This window comes from Pteropus alecto, unplaced genomic scaffold (assembly GCF_000325575.1).
Source record: "Pteropus alecto unplaced genomic scaffold, ASM32557v1 scaffold16, whole genome shotgun sequence".
NCBI lineage: Eukaryota > Metazoa > Chordata > Mammalia > Chiroptera > Pteropodidae > Pteropus > Pteropus alecto.
In genome coordinates, this window is record NW_006438867.1 from 3,212,551 (window position 1) to 3,229,866 (window position 17,316).

The 17,316-nt window shown below is 44.7% G+C and overlaps 1 protein-coding gene across 2 annotated transcripts in view; it reads left to right on the forward strand.

Annotated features, from left to right (window-relative positions):
- Positions 1 to 14,088, forward strand: part of DCLK1 (doublecortin like kinase 1) — a 323,350-nt gene extending 309,262 nt beyond the window's left edge. For both annotated transcript variants that reach the window (XM_025049488.1, XM_025049489.1), the window contains exon 16: positions 8,419 to 14,088. In XM_025049488.1, coding sequence (XP_024905256.1) covers positions 8,419 to 8,583 — 165 coding nt within the window. In that variant the 3' untranslated portion in view covers positions 8,584 to 14,088. The remainder of the gene's footprint in view (positions 1 to 8,418) is intronic.
- Positions 14,089 to 17,316: the final 3,228 nt, after the last annotated feature.

Genomic DNA, 17,316 nt, shown 5'->3' on the forward strand with positions numbered 1-17,316 from the left:
TTTTTTACATATTGATTCCTGCTATACTTTGATTCCACGTGTTCCTCAGTAATAGTCACTGACTGATACAATATAGATTTTATGAGGTGTGCAGGAAAGAATCCGTCATAAAGAACCTAATCGTAAGTATTGACACACTTATTCTATTAAGAAGGAGCGTAAATGTCAATACACTGAAGTCGAACATTTCTCAAATATATGTCAAACACATGGCACTTAGAGAAATGAAAAAGTCGTGAAAATCTTGCTGAAACAGACTTGATTCAAGATCGGTAACTTGGAGCATGGAGAGTTTGTACCTTAGCTGTTGGGAAGCTCAGGTTTTGGATCCGGGCTGTCCTGCTTCCTGCAGTGTGACCCTAGGGCACGTTACATGTCCTTTCTCTAATTTTCAGTTTCCCCATCTGTAAAAACGAGAAGGGTATTGTCAACCTTCCAAACCTGTGGTGAGGATTAAATGAGCTGCCCGTGCAAAAGTGCCTTCATAGACCCTCGCCCACAGGGGAACTCAGAAAAGACGGCTTCGCAGGGTTTCCCTCACTCCCAAGAAAACAATATCCACACTAGAGACAGATTTTCCTGAGAAAAATGATCTCTCTCCAGGTCAGTGTATTTGTTGTTAAAAATAGAACCATGACCTTTTTTGATGCTCTGATTGGGGTAAACTGCTGAGTAACTTATATGTTATATTATTCATGAGCTTGTGTGGTGTTGAATTCTACTTAAAGTAGGCTGCAGCCCAAAATCCTGATGAAGTATAAGTTTAGATTGCTAACCTATCAGGCAGGGATTGACTAACGACAGCCAATGAATGGGCCAGATCTAGCTTACTACCTGTTTTTGTAAATAAAGTTTTATTAGAACACGGCCACCCCCTCTCGTTTATAAATTGCCTATGGCCGCTTTTGCCCTACAGCAGCAGAGATGGGTAGTTGGGTCAAAGAACCATGTGCCTGCAAAGCCTAAAGTGTTAACTATTTGGCCTTTCCAGAAGAAGTTTTTCAACTCCAGTCCTAAGAGGAAAATGTTTATAAATTAAAAGGCACCACCTGAAGGCTTGTTAAAAAACTCTATCTCCACCACCTCAGGGACTGCCGGACGCATAGTAATAAATATTTGTTAAGTTAGTTAATCAATCATTGGATTTCCCAATGAAGGGGCAGTTCATACAGAGGAAACCTGATTTTGAGGATGAATGTGTTTGTGAAGAGTTTGGGGTAAGTGGAAGTTTAGACAATAACATGGCACATGAGAAGTTCTAGAATAGAATAACATCCCACTTGTAGCGACCCGAGAGTGAGTCTTTTGGCAGACCTAAAAAAAAAAAATTGTTTTTGTAATGAAAGGAGTTGCCCCCTAACTCGCCTGCCTATTAGTAAGTTCCAGATTGTCGTACATTTACCTTAAGGTAGACTACACCTGCGGCGCTTCTTTAGTGTCTTTAGTTTACCAGTTTAACAACACGGCAGCTCAGTTCAGCCGTGACCAGAGAAACCAGGGGCCACGGGACAGAGGGAGCCCACGGACTTCATCCTCTAGAGGCTGAGCTCAGCCAGTGGCTATGATTCTAACCCTCTGATGGGAGGCCATCAGGAATTACTACAGGGCTCAGTCTACTGGGGATTTGATTAAGGACCAGATGGGCAGCAGGAGCCTAGGTAGGAGAAGCGGGGGAGAAGCGTGGCCGCAGCTCCGCCTGGGGAAGCCAGGCGTCCCGTTGCAGAGTCACCCCGAGGAGGCAGCTCAGCCAGCTGCTGGGTTTCATCCCCTGAGGCCTCCTTGGGGTGTTTTAATGGTTATCCTCACGTTAGAGAAATCCCACGCCGAATATCTAGATACTTAAACAGTTCCTGGTGAGATCCCAAAAGGATATTAAAACGAAACAAAACAGAATGGTAATAGGCATGACAGTACGCCAAATAAAATGAGGAGGGTGGATATTTCAGTTGATCCGTCAGTTTAATTTTACTAGCAAGCCAAACGTGTCCAAGGCGGCAAGCTCATCGGAACTCGGTCCCCGGGGGCCCCCAAAGTGAGCGTGCAGCGGCTGCACCCCGTCCCTCTCCTAGGGACCATGAATAATGGATGGGCTACAGGGCCACGTGCGCAATGTTGTTCTTTTATTAATGAAATGAAGACTATTTGTGATGGCTAGCAATAAATTAAGAAAGGCAAAAGGGAAAGCAGTCAACGTTGGCCTCTGAAAAATGCAGTTACTTAAATCCAATAATGACTACCATGACAGAAAACATTGCCTCACAGCTTAAATGGGCTGCGTCTCGTTCCAGTCCTGCTGGTATGGCAGAACAGAAGTATGTTTGATCCATAGACTGTGAGGCCTATTGTTTGCTAAGAGAAAAACATTACCCGTGATGGTCGGTCGACAGTGATAGTAAAAGTATTTGTAGTATTTCATAGGTGAAAGTTTCCCTAGGGAACGATACCGCCCTCCAGTCTGTGTCCAGGGGAATGAGGGCTCAACACGGTCAGAAAGCATGTCCAAGGTCACATAATGAGCTGAGCTAGGACAAGAAGCTCCTTCTCCTGACCTCTCCCTACTGCTGCTTCCACGGGGATTAAGCGGCAGCTACCCAACAGGACAGCACTGCAGAGATGTGGGCGACGCAGAGCAGCGAAAACCGAGCTAACGCCCCAGGGCACGTTCTGGATCCATTCCCGACCTGCCAGATGGCGGCGTACTCCGTGTTTACACCGATTTCCAGATTTAACGTCAGAAATAAGGATGTAAGGTATCTGAGCACTGTGTGGAGCACAGAGCCATCTCATTGAACAGAAGCGGCCACCGAGCACATTTATTAGGTGACTCTAACTGGTGGAGTATACTGCCTTGGCATTCGGCAGGCACTTTTCTCTATGGTCTATGGCAAGCACCAAAACACGATAGATAGGAATTTCTCTAAGATTTCCAACTACTGTGTGTGCAGCCACCTGGGTTGCTAAGGTTACAACATTATGCTACCATTCCTCAGTTTTCACACTCGATCTAGCAGCCATTAAGGACACCATGATAAGTAAGGGCTTACAGTCTGAGGTAGGGAGATGTAGTGTTTCTTCTGTATAGGGCAGGCTTGTACTAGTTTCTCTACATCGTTCTATGTGGTCCACTATTTATTGTTTGCCAGGCCTCCCCCACCCCCGTCCACTCTGACTTAGCGATAGCCCAGGACACAGTATAGTAGTCGATAATGGGTACGTATCTGAAGTGTCTAGTTTACAACGCCGTGTTTGTATCTGAAGTGACTAGTTTACAACGTCGTGTTTGTTTACCACTGGTAAACAAACCTATGATAATTAGCACCAAAATGTGATAATTCAGGCTTGGATTCTCTTACCAACTCTTAAGGAAGTGACAATTTTCTGAAGCAGCATTTGGGAATTCTACTGCAAATCCATTGTGTTGGCTCACACAAAGCTACAACTCATGAGCAAAGTAACTACCACAATCATAAGCTCATAAGGAAGTTCTAAGTTTTAAGGGCATATGAAGGCGATACTTGAGGACAACCCTACCTTACAAAGACAGGCATTAGGGAGGAGAGACCCTGTTTGCTTGATATCTGAGAATTTTTTGTGATTGGTAAAGAAGAAATCAGCCTTTCAGAAATGTTTGAAAGAACCCAGAATTTACATTTGTGATGCAGCACATCGGTTTCGAATGCTTTTATGGGGGAAAATTACCAGTTGGAATGAATACCTTTTTAAAATTACGTAATAACACGTTCTATTTCTTGCTGAATTCATCTGTCCTGAACTGCGTGTAGGGGCTACAGAATTCAATTGTAAAAATTGAATTGCATATAATTGTATAGCCACAATTAAAATTCTAAAAATATCATATATTACAGTGCTCACTGTGATAAAAAGTTGAACTTTTTATCACAAGTAAGCGATTGTTGAGTAGATAAATATGTAAGATAATTTTAACTTTATCTGATGTAAGCATTTGATCCTATCTGAAACATAAATCGTATTCTTAAATATTAACTCATAATACTTTTAACTTCTTACTCTTTTGTATTAAAGAGTTACTTTAGGTTCTACATTTTGCTTATTCAGAAATGACATAATCATCTAAAATAACTTAATTCTGTATTAATTAAGAAATATTTAATGCCACTAATATGCATACCACAGTATGCTAGGCATTCTGGAAAATGCAAAGAAGTTTCAGATTCTACCATTGAGGAGCTGATATTTGGGGAATATGCGCAGAAAAGATAATAAGAGGCCTGTGTGCAGTAAATGCCAAAAGTTTGGTCAACGCAATGCTTGCCTGAGGCGTTTAGAAGGAAAAAGTGTGATTCAGGAGGTGAACTTTGATCCAGTCCTGGAAAATGGATAAACGTGAATAGGGAGACAGGAGGAGAGGTCATTTCAGGTTGGTGAGCACCCTGTGCCGAGGTGGGGAGGTGAGAGCGATGAAAGCACCTCATAGATATGCCAGTCCCAGCCGGGTGTGGGTGCCCGTCCTGAACCAGCCGTGGGTAGTTGGGGAGGCAGTAAACTCAGGCTTGTTCCTGGGTCACCAACCCACCTGCCCCCTCTCAGAGATGGGGGTAGGGTCGTCTTCACTGGAACCACAAGAGTACAGGAGCTCAGGGTGTCCAAGGAGAAACTGAGGCACGGCCAACCCTAAGCAGAGTAAATGGATGCTGTGCAAGAAAACCAAATGTCAGCTAACAGGGAACAGTGAGTCTGCTGACGTTACGGGATCATTTTGAGGAATAACAGGAACTAGACACTGGAAATTTGTGTTGTAAGCGTGTTGTGACTGGTAGGACAGGGAATCGGGCTTTATGAGGAATTGCGAATAAATCAAACCTGAGGGTCATTGACCTGTCAGCTGTGTGTAGGATGGACTGCGGGCTGAGTGCCCAGGAGGGAAACGATGTGGCCTCTGTTGTATTTTCCCATATAGCAAAAGCCACAACCTTCGTAGAATATCTGTTGTGTTCTATGAACTTGGCGAACACAGCCAGGGGTCCAAGACTTGGTCTTGCCCCCCACAGCATCTGCAGCATGGCAGGGAAGACAGTCCACGGCAGTGCGGGCAGGATGCACAGTGACAGCAGCGCCAGGCTGCATGGGAACCCTGGGAAGGAAGAAGTTCTTATAATGAGCCACAGTCCGTGGAGCTGGCAGCAGCGTGAGCAGCAGTCTGGGGCAGTGGCTCTCTCTGGAACACCTTTGAGAGCCAGTCAGTCGAGAGCCCTAAAGATGAATCGTGTAGCCTTCGAGAGTATGGGAAGGACCTGGGTGGGTAGGAAATTGCCTCTCTGTCTTCAGACTCCGGTGTCCCTAGGAGTTTAAAGGTCTGGAGTGGGACTGGACAGGCAGTGGACCCTGGCTTGTGGTCCTGAGAGGGGATCTCAGCATGGGGACCCCCTCTTCTTTTGGCCTTCCATGCTGCCTGTGGTGAGTGTCCTCTCCCCAGCTCACTCTGGTTGGGAACAGAGGCAGAGTGAGCTACTGAAGTGCAGTGGCTCCGTTTTATCCTGTTTCAAAAGACTTCAGAGTAAATGGGAAGAAACCGCTTGGGCGTTGCACAGGGGGACAACGGAGTTCTCTTCCTAGTCACCGATGCAGGGCGGGGAGTCTGTCCACATGCCTGGCCTCAGCTCCGCAGCCGGGACCGGCAGAGCACGGGGCAAAGAATGCTTTATAAAAACTCTCTTTCAGTTCTTAAAGTCTGTAAAGGCAGCAGAAACAGCCGTCACACCCGTATTCCATGACATGTGATCATGACATGATATGTTTTCCAAACGTAACTGCCATGAAGTTACTGGTACAACGGAAGGCACAGAAGCCCTTCAGCATGAGGAGTCACCTGCAAAGGTGAACAGTTTTAAAGCTGCTAACTGAGGACGTCGGTAGGAGTGGAGAGAACTGATCACTTAAAAGAGACAGGACAAGGGTCCTCTGGGAAGAGGGACAGTGAGGAAGAGGATAGGATTGCCCTTAAAAGGATTTGGAGGAATGAAAGTGAAACTGAGGGGGATGGGACCACCCGAATTTGTCGCCGGCCTTTGCGTAAACTGGATTTGGCATTTCTGGAGAAATGACCTATTTCAATGGCTGCAGCCAAGAGCATGATTTGTTGGAATTGAGTAGACTGTGGAGAGAGAAAGTGGATATGGAGCCGGTGCCCATGGGAGTAGGGAGAAAGGGAAAGTACTCTGAGGTCGGTTCTAAGGCTGGCTTTACCTCGCATTGTTTTCCTCCGTAAAATTGTAAAGGAAAAAAAATTTTCTTCCATAAAATTGTAAAGGAAAAAAAAACCCCATACTTTCCATTTCTGGGAGTCTGAGCCATGCAGAAAGCATTTACATGTCCACTTTTACCTGCAGCAGCTCTGGGAGGACGGGAAGGGATTACGCCCTGTCCTTACTGAACTGAGGGCTGAGTGACTGGTTCATAGCCAGCGCTGGACAGAGCGGGACTGTCCATCCTCGGGCTTTGCCTCCCCGAGACAGAAACCTCAGTTCACTAGCCAGCACTCAGTCCAACGCCAGGGAGCTTTTTCCTTCTCAAGAAGGTAGAAATAGACGGAGTTTTTTGGTTGGTTTTTTTGTTTGTTTGTTTGTTTGTTTGACTTTTTCCTTCTCGAGAAGGTAGAAATAGACGGGGGGTTTTTGTTGTTCTTGTTTTTTGTTTGTTTGTTTTATGAGCAAAAGAAGAGTTTATATTACTCTTAGATTAACTACAGAATGGTTTTCATGTAAGCCAGACTAAATAGATGTCTGTTTTTTACAAACATTCAGCTCTACACAAACACTTTCAGTTTGCCTTGAAAGCACAATGCCATGTGCTGTAACTTTAGAGTGCTTTAAATAAAGTTAGGAATTGGGGTTTATGATGCTGAAAATATCATAAAATCCGTGGCTGGAAGACCAAGAACTATGCAGATGAGTGTCCTTAAAAATTTGACAAGTAGGAAAATTAAACATAGACATTTCAGCAAACCAGTTATTGAACCACTATATTAACAATCTAGTGAAAGGATAAGTGAATTATTAAAGTTTATCTTCCTCCTCGAATCTGTAACACTGTTGCTCAGTGTGTGGATAGTTTTTAAAGCAGCGCGGCTCAGCCTGACACAGCCATTTACTGTGCTGGTACTGCCCACTGCCTCTCTTTCTCTCTTTATTACTTCATTTTGGAGCTTTGATCGCCTTACTTTAGATCTGAGATTGCTCCAATGCTGTACTGCCATGGTACGAGGGGCTTAGTTTTCACTTTGTTCTCAGAACCAGGCCGGCTATAAATTTATCTCTGTTCTTTGAAGAAGCTAATAGTAAATTTTCAAGAGGAAAAATGGTGGTATATATCCCTATAGAGGAAAAGTAATCTCTTAAAAGCAGAATAACCTCCAGGCTACGTCCTTTTAAAGAGGGACTTTCAAACAAGGACGCCTTCAACTTTTATATGTGTTCTATATTTTTCTTCGGGCTTTGTACCTGCTCTTCTGCTCTGTGTGTAAGGTTTCTCTGTAATGACCCCGTTCCTCCCCACACCCATTAAATCTGTAATGAACTCATGCCGTTCCCAATTCTGACGCCATAATAACTTCCAGAGCCACAGCCGGGGAGCACATCCTGGAGATCGTCCGAGGTTCCTCGGGAAAATGAGCTGTAGAGACCAGGAGTTGGAATACCTATGAAATCGAATCGCAGTTTCATGAATTACCACATACTAGGATGGAAAATGCACGTTTAAAGGAAAAGCCATGGGAAGGATTCCATCCGGTTCAATTGCACTCAAAGCAGTTTTCGGTTTCAGGCATTGGTTTCATTAAGATTAAAATAATTCTTCCCAGAGATTCAGCCACACCCCCTCATCAACAGATAATAGGATAATTTAGAATGAGGAGGAGCTTGGGGCTCCTTTCCGCGTCCGAAGAGTTCATCGCCCTTCATCTTTGTTATGTGGCTGCACTGAGCTGAACGCCGATGGACGAGGCACGCCCGGTGTCCTCACAGGTCCTCACAGGTCGAGAAGCCCTGCTGATGGGCCCCAGGCCTGTGCGTCACAGGTCGGACACACAGGCCCGCGGCCCAGCAGCAGGTGCTTCTCCGGCCGGCCTAGGGGCGACCACGGGTAATAAGCGTGGAGCTAGGGGTAGCCTGGGGAGGGCCGGGGAGAGGTTGTTGAGCCCACAACATCATCCATCCTGCCTGTGCCTGCCGTTGTCACAACCAGGTGCCCTTAGGAGCTGCATCTTGGGGAGCAGGAAGGCCCCCCAGTAGTGGTGGTAAACTGTTGTCCACAAAAGTGAGCCGTAATGGACAGGTTAACTTGGCCAGCATATGTGTACGATCTCAGAAAGTGCCAGAAAGAGCTTCCTTGGCCATTTCCTTCGGCCTAATTGTCCTCTTTCTCATTTTATGCCCCTGCTAGACCACCGCTCTTGATAAGGAGAGGCAGGTTTTCCGACGAAGACGCAACCAGGATGTGAGGATCCGGTGCAAGGCCCAGCCAGCTCCGCCCGAAGTCCACTCCGAATCCGAAGACTACTCCCCAAGCTCGTCTGAGACTGTGCGCTCCCCAAACTCGCCCTTTTAACGAGACCCTTTTACTCGAAGTCCTAGCTTAACCCTTTGAGACTCTGAGGTTATTTTTCCAAATTTATGTAAAGCAGTTTCGTCTGATCTATCCAGCACTCAGTGCTGGAATGGCAGAACAGAAAGTGTGTTTTCTGGTAACTTTGTAGCAATTTCCCTTTGCTGAATGAGATGATGACATGTTGTTGTTTGTGAAGATGGCAACTTGCTGCTAATAGGGTCCTCAAAGGGTTAAGGCTACTTTGCAACTTTTTTAAACTTAAAAGCAATGAATGTTTTCATCAGTCGAGCTAGGATCTGCAGTATGTAATATAGCACATGTTAACCCTCTGAGTGCATAGGATTTCATGGAGAACGCTTGGGGAATTTTCAGGCCTTTGGATGTGTATGCACATGTCTTGATTTTGCTGCAGATCAAGGGGTGTTTTTAGATGCTGAGATGTCCTGACAAGAAGGGCATCTGGGACCATATCTCGCTTGCCCTTTTCTGTGGGTGGAGAACGTGGCAGGTTTATAACTTAAGCATAATCACCCCCTTTTTCTTCTTCACAATCTTAATAAGAAAGGGACTTTTTTCGTTAGAGGCATGACTGTCAGCTGCCGTGAGTCCTGCATGCGAGCGGAGGGAACTGGGTCTGTGGCCCAATGAAAGAGATGGTGCTTCCTCCCCCGAATTATCTCCACATGAAGATGTGCTGATGACGCCCCAGAAATGCTGCTTCCACATCAGCTGCTGCTAGTGCCAGTGCAGACCCTTGGGAAGTCACATACCTTGTCTCGTGCTTGGTGAGGGAGGGTCTGCCTGCTCAATATGAGACATCTACAGGAAATAAACAACCAGTGGAAAAGAGCAATAAATCGCCAGGTGCTCTATAGGGCTAGAATTTCAAACAGAAAGAGGAAATAAGATCCCGTTCTTTTTCTCACCTGCTTTTTCATCCACTGCAGTCTTCAGTGTGAAATCCACATAGAGTATTAAATCCACACGTAGGAGCTCCGGGGCACAGGGAGCCAGAGGCGAGTGCTTTGCAAGATGGCTGAGGAGAAAGCACAGTGAGAAAACAATCCGGAATGTTCCAAAAAATGAGTTTTAAGGAAATCAATCACTGGTAAAATAATTTCATGTGTACCTTTAGGTTACCTGCACATAGTCTCCCAGGAAGAACAGGGTAGGAGACGTAGAAGATCCCCCTGAGGATAAAGCTTACTTTCCCCAAGGTGACCTTTTTATGCCCCCATCTTTAGCTCTGCAGAGGGACATGTTTTTCTCTCTGTGGGATGAGTCCTGTCTGCCTCCTACCTGTATTTTCACTCCTGTTACCAGGTCTTTCTCCCTAGCCCTGTGTCTCCATGGAGTTTCTTCTGGAATGTATCGCATTCAGAATGGGGCTTCTCCTACGGTACTGCAATGCTTAGGGCGTCTTGGGGGCAGGGGCCCGACTCAGATATCTCCTGCTAAGGTTTGCTTGGCACTGTGACCCAGGAGACAGTCGGTGTCTCATAAAATTTGCATCTGGGAGATGGAACAGCACTTATTGTCCCTGTTTTGAATCTTCTTAAATATCTGAAGGTCTTCAACCTTTCTAGTCACTTCTTCATTTTCAAGAATACATCAGTCTTCAGTTGCTGCTGTCTACCCTCCAGCTCATAAACTGTGGGCTATATTAATATAAATTTTAAGATAGTAATATGTCACGACTTTTGCAACATAGTACCCCCAATATTTTTGCTCTTCCACTTTTAAATTTATTTCTTTGGTCTGTGTCGCCCTGACATGTAAGTGGTAGATTATTTATTGAGAGTTTTCCCCCTTTTAGAGAGTCCTGAAATGATAGCACGCAACATCGCAGAGTAGCACAAATCAGTCTGTTTTTTGACGTGGGTGGGGAGACAGAACACCAGAAAGGGCGTTGGTGTGTAGGCAGATTCCACATTAATGAAGTGCCCTGAACTGATCAGAAATCACTGCTTTCTCTAGAACTGTGAAGCAAAGCACTAGTCTAAGTAACACCAAAGAGTCACCATTGAGCTTGGCCTCAACTCTAAATGAGTGAATATGAAGAATGCTATGGGCAGAGACCTCGCTGCAGTAGACTGTCGCTTTCCTTTCTTTCTCTGATGACTGCTTTTCCCATGTGCGTTACATGTACTGCTACAGCATCTAGTGCACAGAGCTTGCGGTGCACAGCTCAGGCCTTTTTCATCCAAGTCTCGGGAGACTGTGAACCATGCCAAGCTGTGGCGGGCAGCTCGGAAGGACGCATGGCCCATGCAGCATGGGGAGTGCAGTGCGTCGCTGTAGAATTCGAGCGATCTATGCTGAATAAATAGTGGAATGTGTCCTGTCAATAGAAATATTGAGTGATCAGAGGGAATGCAATCTTTTCAGCATCCAGCTATCGGGATCCTGAATGTCGGAGGTGTACTCAGAGGGTTAACAGACAAGCACAAGGCATGCCGATTACGTTGGTGTATCCAGACTGCTTTGCTTTTAGCCAGTGCTTTCTAATTTTTTCATGACATTCTTGGGATAGTTCAAGTTTGAAATAATTAAGTGGTGGTGTTCTTTAAGGAATTTCTATAATCAAATTGATCTTATTTTTTTTTTCACTTTATCATCGAATAAATATGTACCATTACGGCAGTGTATCTCTGTAACTATCAATTTAATCATTGCCACGAGTATTTCCATATTTTTTTTCTAAGTATTTAATATAGCTCTCATGGTAGTGGCCTGGTGATGGGGACTGTCTTTCCTTTATTGATACATGACCGACCATGTGGTATTTTCAAGGGAATTTTAAGATTCAGCTTTTTAGTTCAATAATAGACTAGTTAAGAAAGAACATTTTCATTACTTGCATTGTGTAAATCATCTCTGTAGATGAGAACTGTTCATATCGATGAACATGTTTTTTTTTTTGACATTGTAGCAGAAATCACTTTATTCATCATAATCAATGACTATGTGATTGCTCCGAATCGTTAGAAGGAAAAGTAAGATTTCAGTCATTGAAAATGTTTTTACCGTAGCCCTCATCTAACTTACACATGGTGCATATTAAAATAAGCAGAGAAAAAAATGCAAATAAACTACTGAAAATGCTTGGTGTTTTGTATTCAGTGAGCCCCTTGTCCAACCTGCTCAGCACCCCCTGGGGTGTGGTTAATAGGCCCGTCAGATATTGCTGAAAGAAAGCAGTATATACATGAATGAAGGCTAAAATTGCAATCCTTTACCCTTTGAGGCATATTTCAGTTGGAAAAAAAACGAGGAAAGAAAAATTGGCTTAGCTTAGAGGGTCACCGAGCTACCGTGGGACCAAGGCGGGCGCATTAAATCACGGTCGTTTGCTGGCCCAGGGCACCTGCTCGGCCAACAACTCTGTCACCTGCACGGGGCAGTGCGTTTGCACTGCAGGGAGAGCTCTCAATATTATTGTGTTGCCTGCTGGCCCTTCTCAGGGTACGAATCTGTCAGCATTGCTGTGATAAACTTCTATTTTCAAAGGTTTTTAATTTGACCATAAAAAGATGCCCTAGGCTGGTTTGCTCTATAGGGCTTGTACCAAGAGTGAAGGTGCACCTCCCTCTCTTCTCTGCCCAATTCTCCCGAGAAGAAAAACAACAACAACAGCAACAAAATCTGGTCTATCTTCTCCTTCGTTATCATTTCAGAATTTTGGAAAGCACCAAGAGCCAAGATGGTAGTTTTAATGTAATTATTCATTTGGACGTGGGTTTAAAAGAATAAATAAATAATGAGTCACCCGGTATATATGGTAGATAACATATCTTTTCTATAATTTATCAGTCATTAATTTTTAAAACTGCTATGTGACTTTTTTTTGGTCCAATCAAAGATTTTTAAAAACTTGAAGTTGGTCAGTCAAAAGGTTAGCCTTTTCTGCGTGTTGCCTGCCATTCGCATTAGGACTTTGGGACAAACACTCTCAGGCAGACCCTAACTTTGCATGCAGATACTTGCTTCTTTTGGAGATATTAATTTCTTTATTTAATCATCGAGTTTCATGAAGCCATTCTAGTCTGTTGGAGGGAAACAGTGATTAAAAGCACTTCCGAAATTAACATTTTTGTCAATTTAGATATGATAACAAGAGTGCAAATTAGCAAGCATACTTTAAACATTTTTTGTTTAAAGGCAAACAAATCAGCAAAACTTGGGGACACATTAACACTTGTTCCCTGCAAATGTGCTTTTAAAATTGGCTCAGTGGTGCTTTATACATAAAACAGTGACAAATGGGATCCCAAAGACTGTCAGAGGAATCTTTAATTTGCGTGTACTTACACACTTGAGGTGGAGGCGCTTTTAAACCAGTCTTAGTTTTGAATCATCTCAAATGTGCAACCATCCATTGAGTACTATTAAGGGTCTCAAACGGCGGGAAACAGGAAATTCAGTGTAGAGGCTTAGAATGCCTTTGTTTGGGGCGCCCACCCCACCTTTTGTTGTTGTTGTTGTTGTTGGGCTTCAACACTGAAGCCATGGTGATCGTTTTTCGGTGAGGGAGCTTCTAACTGGCAGGTATTCTGATCATGAGGTTTGCAACATCTTGCCCTTGGAGACAAGCGAGATGTCTCAGTTCATCCTTTTCCCCTAAAGGAAGAGCTGTCTCTACATTTAAACCACATCTATCAATTTCCTCAACATTTTTTTTTTTTTTGGTCAACTGAAGTGAGACCCTTAATGTTGCTTTAATGTAAAATTGTATATTTTTGTCTGTGATATACTTCATTAGTTTAAAGTAAATAATAGTTCTACAAGCCTTCACTGTCGGTTTTAAGAGAAAGGAGGACTTGAAAAGTGATCATAAAGATGCTATAATGCCAATTCATTCCAGTCCGACCGATGTGGTAAGAAAAAGACCTTGGATAGTTCTCTAGGGACAATTTCTCACTTGCCATTGACATTAACCTTTGATGTATTCTCAGAAAAAATAAAAAGAAATTGAAACCGGTCCAAGGTTAGAGTCCTATCCTCGATAACTTTTTAAAAATTTTTATTAGGAAATGAATAATCGCCTTTTTCATTCTGGCTGAAAGAAAATTATTAAAGGATTAGTTGAGTGTGAAATTAAATAATATTTTGCTCATGCATACTAAAAAGGCGGGCTAGGCACTTGACGCATTTAAACAAGTTTCTGAATGGTTTCAATTTGGTGCAAGAAAAAAAGTTCAATGTTTCCTTTGAAAATACTGAATTTATCAATTGCTGCATGGATCAGATGGCATAGGTTAATCTTTGATTTTCGGAATCTTAACAAAATAACTTTGAAACGATTTGTATTCATGATTAAAGCTGGAATGAGATCCAATTTTTTCCTAATCTCTCAGTTTAAGCTAATAAATGTAGGTTAATGTGGAATGAAATCATCTGTGATATATTATGTTCATTTATCAACTGAGCTTTTTTGATGTTGCCTGTTTTATGTAAAACATGTTCTTAAAATTAATAAAATAATAGTACTTGGTGTATGAACTACTACGTAATACCCTAGCTGTAGTGTCCACTCCTCAGTTTACTTTGCCATAATGGAATAAAATTTCATTTTAGTTCAATTCGTACTGACACATGCAGTCCACGAAGGAATAACCCAGCTGTGTTCTTGGGGAGAATTCTCTCTGTGCAAGGCTTTAAAAATTAGTCACGCGATCAGAGTGTAGCTTTCCCACATGTCCTCCACAGCAGAGTGTATATTTCATGAGCATAATTCAAAAACAACTATTCCAAAAATGTCCCTTTTCGTGTGTTACTTTCCTGCCTGGGCCAGTGACTTGGATAAACACAAAGAAATAAAATACCACTCGGCCCCATTTTATCCTTCCACCTATGTATGTGCATAAGCTCTCAGGAGAAGAGGGTTGTTTATCCACTCACCAGTAATTAGCTGCCATTTTTATAGCAATTTCCCATCAGGCATTCCACATGCGATATTGACCTTAGAGAAAACTGCACAGCGGAATAAAGTTCTTTTCTATGTGAGTTTTTCAACGCTGGGAGATTGAAAAGTCGGCCAGCAAAAGTGACTGCGGGTCTCCCGGTGTCCTATAAAGGTGCCAGAATATCTCCAAGCGCTTGTAAAATTAGCAGTCACCTTCCCTGCCATCTACACGCTGCTGCCACGGTGGCTGTTTCTCCTTTTGCTCCTCTGCAGTGAAATAGCGGGGTCCTTTCTAGGCTCTCAGGGCCAACTGCTGGGAAACAATAGCTAAAGCGATTGCCTCGTAAGGACCGTTACCTGGTTTTTATGAGGCTGGCAGCTCCGCCAAAAACCTGCCTTCAGAAAAATGGGCCCTGATGCAGAGATCAGTTCTGGGATTGAAGATCGCACACCGCCATATAAGGAAGCTGGGAGAGAAAGGCCTCCCACAGCTCTGGACGATTGGTGGTTGGAAAGGTGGGATTTATTATGTAATAGATAAGAGTTATGCAAATGGAGGTAAATGGGTCACAAGAAACAGGTAAAGAGGCGCCCTGAGAAACGCCTGGTCACATCTCCTTAAAGAGAAGAAAAGCTTCGCTCTGCCTCAGAAGATAGCCTGTCTCCCCCAGCTCCGGGAGAAGCACCGAGGGACGGCGAGGAACCCCGCCCAGCCAGCTGGACCAGCCAAATCCGCGCTGGCCATCAGCACTGTGACAGATGTCCCTGCCAGCTTGCCTGCACATTCAAATCATTCATTCAAATGTGTCTTGAGTAAGTGCCAACGACACGGAAGGCACTTCATTTTGGCTTAGAAAAGAAAAGGGAAACTCCATTGTCCATTTTTATTTTTACTGTAGATCTGAAGACTTCAAGGACAAGGAAATAGATCTCGAGCCGGAAGCTTTGCCATGTTTTCTGAGACTCCTGGTTCAGAGTTCAGATAACACAGACACCCGCACCCAGGCAGACCTTGTGTTGGCGGCAACGTGGCCTCTCACTTGAGGATGTGCGGTTGCCATCTGCCTGTTCAGTGGTACACACACCCTGTGGTACTCTTGGCTTTGCTCCTGGCCTCTGAGGTGGGAGGCCTCCCAGAGTCCTCTCTGCCATCTGTAATTAGCACGCAACTTTAAACTCTGTCATAGACGGACGCTGAACTATGTCCATTTATTCAACAAGCATTTTCAAGGACCTACGGTGAGTGACGCGCTGTGGAGGCCGAGATGAACAAAACACAACTCCTGTTCCTAAGACTCTCAGACGTGGTGAGAAATCTTCTGCTCTAGGTGGCCATGGGTGGGGGTGCCTGATTTATCGCTCACAGATGGCCGAACACAGTTTGTCTGGGGCACGGCCTCTTTACCAGCCAACACCGGCCCTCTCAGCATGTGTAGATTATAAGGGCTGTCCGCGAGCCCACCAGCAGTCACATGCAAATCCGTCTGTGGCCGGCTCATTACAACAGTTCATATGTCACCCGTAGAAAACCTTCAGAAGGAGGAAGAGAAAGGAAGGGAAGAAAAGAGGAGAGAGGGAGAGAGGAAGGGAAGAAGCAAGGGCATAAGACTGCCTTAGACCAAAGTTGCCACAGTCTTACGACCTGGTGTATCATTTGGAGAGTTTAAAAGGAAGAGAAAATATTAATGTCTCACAGCGTATCTCTCAAAACCGGTCCCAGAAGATGCTCTACGGGGATCATAGACATAACTGACTGTAGATTTAATGTGGCTTTCGGTCCCTTCTACACCCTTGTGCAGGTGGGCAGTGGCGGGGCGAAATTAATAAGATCCCATCAGCGGCACCGTCAGTGCGTTTCCCTGAGCAGGAGGTGGGACATTTCCCAAGAACGTTCTGTTCATTCTCTCCTTGACTTTCGAGATCCCCTCAGAGGACCCATTCCCCTCTCCTTGGAAGGACATACCCTGAACCTGTGCTAAAGAGCACCCTCTCCCCATCTGCCATGTAGGGCAAATCATCTACTTCCATCTCTAGCAAGTTGCTGTCAGGTGCCAGTCCCTCCGCTGGATCTGGGGTCACAAGATAAAAGACCTAACCACTATCTTCTCCATATTCAAAGTCCTATGTAGAAAACAAGCACATAGAGAGGTATCATCTAGCATGATCAGGGCTGTGACGGAGAAAGCGTGGGACACGTGGGAGCACTTTGGGTGTCCATCTGGCTGTGATGGGGGGTTCATAGGAAGCTGGGAATCAGCTGCGAGGAGGAAGATATGCCAACCCATGGGAACATAGAGAACAAGGGAAAGCTCAAAAATGGTAAGATGGAGGCTTAAGGTCAGCCCCAGTGAGACCAGGGGACAGTCCAGGAAGCTGGGCCTCACGGACCCTCAGCCGTCAAGCCAGGGAACAGGCACGGGGACTGTCCCAGCTCCTCACTGTGCGTGGTCAGAAAGTGGTGAGTAAACTTAACGATGAAACAGCCCCGGATGCCAGGTCCCCAGGGCTGGCTGAGGGGGAGGTGGAGCAGGGAGATGGCTCTGGAGGGACCATAAAGACACTTCCTGAAATAACGTGGATCCTAATCGCTCCCTCGCAGGGATAGCAGAGGGCACCCTCCCTGTGCAAACAAAGGAGCAGGCCTCACGTCAGTCCTTTCTGTAAGGAGTAGAATCTCCAACTCACAAAGCTTATCGGCTCACCGCTCACAGGGAAAAATCACATTCTTCTCTCCTGTGCTGCTTCATATCTAAAAAAAAGAGAGAAATCCACTGACCCTGAAAAGCTCTCTCTCCTTCTCCCTGGACAAATCCACATTGTCACCTTTC